The following is a 5,487-nucleotide window of genomic DNA, read 5'->3' on the forward strand; positions in this document are numbered from 1 at the left end:
ATGCTGTTTATTGGTTCAATGGTGAGGATTTTTGTTTTCTCTACATTGGGGTGTAACCTATACTGGAGGCTGTTGTCTTTGATCTTCATCAGTAGGTATTTTAAGTTCTCTTCACTTTCAGCAAGCAAGGTTGTATCATCAGCATATCGCAGGTTGTTCATGAGTCTTCCTCCAATCCTCATGCTATGTTTTTCTTCAGATAATCCAACTTCTCAGATTATTTGCTCAGTTTACAGATTGAATAACTATGGTGAAGAATACATACCTAACACATTTTTCGAAAGCCTTTGAATGTTCAATAAAGCACAGGGAAACGTCTTTCTGTTATTCTCTGTTTTCAGTCAAGATCCGTCTGATATCAGCAATGATATCTCTCATTTCATTTCCTCTTCTGGTAGTTCTCTGTCAGTGTATGGTTGCAGCCAATTTGAATAATAATAGTATTCACTGTCTTCCTTGTAGGTGTATGGATAGTATCCTGTAACAGACAGCATGTACTTCAGGATAGGGCTTGAAATGTTCTTCTTGATGATGAGTGTGATGCCCTTCCAGTTGAGTGAGGGACAAAAAGTTGATTGTGGACATATTTAATGGCCTGAGAATATGTTTATTTTCTTCATACATTTTTCAGAGCATAAATACTTGCAGCCCTTTCTCAAACTCAGTTTATTTGGTTAAATGGAATATGAAACATTTTAGAATCAATATAAGCAGACCTCCCCTTCCTCTTACAGGCAGTGTCTCCTATTCCCCACTTAAATTTGAATAGGTCATAGGGGTAGTGCTAAGAGAGAATGCATCAATTTCAGGTGTTTATTATTTTCATGTAGTGTGTTGTTATAGGACTCCTGGTGTGGTGCTATAGGATCAGCACTGGATTGTGAACCACAAGGTTGGCAGTTCAAACTCACCAGCTGCTCCTTGGAAACCCTATAAAGTGTTGTTATGAGTTGGAATCAATTTTTATGACATTTAACAACAACAATAGTGTGTTGTTATATTTTGTGTGCCTGTGAACTTGAAAGTTGATGATCAGCAGTTTGGGTGTCCAGGGAAGAGTAGTGAAAAAGTAAGATATAATCCAGAAACATTCCTTCATAGAATGAAACAAAAACCAGAAGTCCTGTACTTCTCCCTTTTACAAACCAAAGTTAGTGTCCAACAGGTGTTGTAGATTTGAACTGACTCACCAAGCAGTTGGGGCCATTCCTCACAATTCAAGGATGTTCCAAGGTCAATAGGCTGCTCTTGCTCAATTCTCTTTCTTACAGGAGGATTCCTTGAAACTCCTAGGACTGTGAAGGGAATCCAGCTCTATGTTCTGGCTGTAAAAAAACAAAACAAAAACCCATTACCATAGAATTGATTTAAACTCATACGGACTCTGTAGGACTCAGAAGAACTGCTGCTTAGGTATTCTGAGACTGTAAAACTCTATGGGGGCAGACAGCTTCATCTCTCTCCCACAGAATGCCTGGTGTGTCTGAACCACCAACCTGAGAGTTATCTGCTTATCCCACAGCACTACCAGGGTTCCTTGGAACAATGTTGTTGCTGTTAAGTGTCGTCAAGTCAGTTCCAACCCATAGCGACCCTATATAAAGTTCCAAGGAGTGGCTGGTGAGTTTGAACCACCTACTTTGTGGTTCAAACCAACCTTGCAGTCCAGCGCTTTAACTCACAATGCCACACCAGGACTCCTTGGAACAAAGTAAAGAAGTCTTAAAGGTAAAGTCATTTCATTTGATGGTTGGCTTTTTAACTCTTCTGCCTGCAGGTGGATTGTTTACATATGTCTCTGGAGCCAATTACCTTGGTGAGATCATTGAATGGTTTGGCTATGCCCTGGCTACGTGGTCCCTTCCAGGACTGGCATTTGCATTTTTCTCACTCTCCTTCCTTGGACTACAAGCTGTTCACCATCACAGGTAAGCTTTCCAGTCAAGGTAGTGACATCTCCATGGGTTTCTTCTCCAAGCACATGGAGTCAGATTCAGAAAACGAAGGTATTTGGTTTTTTATAAGGTAAAGTTGATACAATAACTTGAATTGGTAAATTTTGACCTTGTAGTCTTTCACTGAAGTTAGAATTTAGCTAGATGACTATAGTAGCAGTAAAAGATGTTTTTTTTAAAGAACAAAAATAAACCCATGTATTCAGAGGCAACCAAGTTGGTTACTGGAAAGCACTGTGCCTGCCTATTGAAGAATGCATTCCAGCATTCAGTTTATTGACCCAGGTTTTGTGGCTTCCTTTTATGCTTACATAGAAGTGGTTACTGGTTGGCAATAGGCTATAGGTAAGAGTAAAGAAATGAAAGACGTGATTTACAATTTCATTCTTCAACATAATTCCTTATGCCACATTTCTCACTGTGTGTCCATGGTGGGACCAAGACTGGCAGGAGCAAAGCTCTGTGGTTGATTCTGAGGCATGGCCAGGACTGAGAACCACTGGGGCAAAGCATTAATCAGTTCCATGCCTAATATTCCTGCTATTTGGGGCTGTTATTTTAAATTCTAGGTTTACTGCTAATAGTTCAGGTAATCACAGAGCCCTAGAAAATACTGAAGGATGATTTTTTCCTAGAACCTGTGAAATACCAGAACTGCTTTTGATTTTCCCCTTTCCTAACCCCTGGACTGCTAACCACAAGGTTGCCGATTCAAACCCACCAGCCACTCCTTGGAAACCCTATGCAGGGTCGCTATGAGTCTGAACTGACTCAGTGACACTTAACAACAATTCCTCAGTAAATCATGCTGGCTTTCTCTGGGAGTATTGGTGTGGCATTCTGGTATAAAACACTGGACTGCAAGGTCAGTTTGAATCACAAGGTCGGTGGTTGAAGCTCACCAGCTGCTTCTTGGAAACCCTGTGGCAGGGTCACCATGAGTTGAAACCAACTTGGTGGCAGTTAACAGCAGCAACAAGCTGGCTTTCTGGAAGGCAGGGTAAGCAGATGCTGTGTGGTATGATTTCAGGACTGCTCCATCTGCTGTGAAATGCTAGGATTACAGGGTTGCAGAACCTTTCCTCAGGTGGTCTAACCCACCTCCCTCAGTTAACCCCTTCATCTGGGGGTTGGCCTTGGGAAAAAAGTTAAACTGGAGGTATGCCCGGAAGGGTGAGGCCACATACTAAATTTTATCAGGCTTTAAATCTGAGCTTGAATTCCAGATTCTGTCCCTAAAATGGCGTTTGCTACTATAGGAAAGAGGAAGCCTGTCATCACAGGGACAGAGAGGGAGTGGACACCAAAAAGGGAAATGGATTTGGGACTAGATCCTGAAGGAATCCTGTTTCTTATCTAGTTATTTTAGTCTGAGTAATGCCCTGCTGTGGCACTATAGAATAGAGCTGGACTACTAACCACAAGGTTGGCAGTTCAAATCTACCACTTGCTCTCGGAAACCCTATACAGGGGAGGGCAGCAATTTCATCAGAAGTTTCCAGTTGACATAACAACACTCCCAAAGTGAGGTCCTATCCTCTTATATCAGATTGCCCCAGAGGGTGACTTAGGCTTTATCGTAACTGTTACAAAGCATGGCCAGGCACTCACAGGAGAGGCTGCATACACAAAGGCAGTTCAGTTCACCAGAGAGATCATGGTTAGGTCCTGAGAGACCTCTGAGAGATCAGAGGTCAGATCATACCACCCCAAAGCGACCATCATATACTATTTGTCCCCCAATTCAGACTATGAGGTGCTTTATCATCTTGAGTGTAACGTGAAGGCTAATGGCTTCAATTAGTGAAGAGGACTAAGGTAACTCAAAGAGAAAGCCATTTTACAAGTAATATTTTCTTGGCATGTCCAGGCCTCAAAACGGGGTGTTTTCCTGGAAAACTGCCAATGTTCTAGGGTTAATCCTGCCCATGGTGTTTGGGGCTCTGGATCCCTGTATTTCTTAGTTCGATCCAAATGGGAGATTCTTTTTGGTTGTTGCATTTTATTCACTATGCTTTCATCACAGAACTAAGAAACTTGAGAAAACATAAAAGATACACTGTAGAAAGGAGAGAGAAGTTGGTCAAATGACTATCATGACCTCAGCAACTATAGGTTGGCTTGTAACAAGAATTTCAGACATCAAAACTCAACTCCTGACCACTCCATGCTTACATTTGTAATCATTCTTTTCCTGTCTTTTAGGTTCTACCTCAAGATTTTTAAGGACTACCCCAAATCTAGGAAAGCTCTTATCCCATTTATCTTTTAAAGAAACTGAATGAAAAAAAAAAGCAACAAAACTTCCACAGATGAAAACCATCAAGCTGCTAAACTCGTTACTTTAAAAGTCTCACTGTATTTATCATAGCCAACCTCATGGTGTTCTGACAGCTGGCCTGGGCTTTCTCAGTGGTGATTCCTACCCTCCCTCACTCCATCATCACTTGCTATAGAAGCTTCAATAAGGTCTTTCCTCCAGACACACTTGATTCTAGCTCTTCCTTCTAGAAAGTGTACAACTTCCCCTACATCTTTTTTCACTGGGTTGTCCAAATATTTGTGGCTTTATAGCTGCATTGATGAAAGATAGCTCTAGAATCAAGAAAGTTCTTGGTGGAGGGCATTTCTTATAGAATTTAAATTTTTTTTTGAGGCAATGCAGTTGTTTGTAGTAACCAATGTGTGCAACTTTGTCACACATAGCTAAACATTAGTATTATGATTACTACTTTATTATTCTGTTAAAGATGTTTTAGTATCTGAAAGTGTTTGTTTAATATTTTTATGCATTAGAAGGTACACTTGTGCTATAGACTAAGACAACCATTTGACTGACTGATGTTCAACATGACTGTACTAATTTAATTTAAAGAAAGATTCAAAACAGAACTCGTTTGCAATCTGTGGCTTGCCTGAGGAGCTTCTGGTGGGTTTGAACTGCTGACCTAGCAGTTTAAACTGACCTTGAGGTCCAGTGATTACCTTACAGTGACACACCCAGACTCCATCTATGTTTTATACCTATACAAAATAGAAGAGATTTAAATCCTGAAGCTACGCAGATTCAGAGCAAACCTACTCCAAAATGAAAACAAGTCTTCGTTTTCCTTTCTGAGTTTTAAAAGATCTGAAATAAAAAAAAAAAAATTAAAAAAAATCTGAAATTATCAAGTAGATCTTTGAAAGAGGCTCCCTCTCTTCATATGAGGGGGCTTCAAGAAGTTCATGGAAAAATTCCATCATCTTTTCATTCTATTTTTTCATGAACTTTTTGTAGTCCCCTCATGTTTGCTAAAACTGCAATGATATCTTGACCTCATTTCACATTTGGTTCCTGTTTTAGCTCATGAGCACCTCTGTCTTTATGATCCCTTTAAGAGATGTCATTATCTAACCCACAAAACCAGCAAGGGTTTTAATATGACTACAAATAAAAAGAGATGACCCCGAGGGCTACTGGGAGAGTAAAGAAGTATTCTACAATAGATACTGCAGAACCTCACAGTCTCGTGAACCATTGGGGATATCC

The 5,487-nt window shown here is 40.4% G+C and overlaps 1 protein-coding gene across 1 annotated transcript in view; it reads left to right on the forward strand.

Moving 5' to 3' along the window:
* SRD5A2 (steroid-5-alpha-reductase, alpha polypeptide 2 (3-oxo-5 alpha-steroid delta 4-dehydrogenase alpha 2)) overlaps window positions 1-4,227 on the forward strand; it is a 76,251-nt gene extending 72,024 nt beyond the window's left edge. The window contains exons 4-5 of the mRNA XM_006835162.1: window positions 1,778-1,928; window positions 4,161-4,227. Of these exons, the coding sequence (XP_006835225.1) occupies window positions 1,778-1,928; window positions 4,161-4,227 (218 nt within the window). The remainder of the gene's footprint in view (window positions 1-1,777; window positions 1,929-4,160) is intronic.
* Window positions 4,228-5,487: the final 1,260 nt, after the last annotated feature.

The sequence above is a fragment of the Chrysochloris asiatica genome, unplaced genomic scaffold, assembly GCF_000296735.1.
Source record: "Chrysochloris asiatica unplaced genomic scaffold, ChrAsi1.0 scaffold00016, whole genome shotgun sequence".
Taxonomy (NCBI): Eukaryota; Metazoa; Chordata; class Mammalia; order Afrosoricida; family Chrysochloridae; genus Chrysochloris; species Chrysochloris asiatica.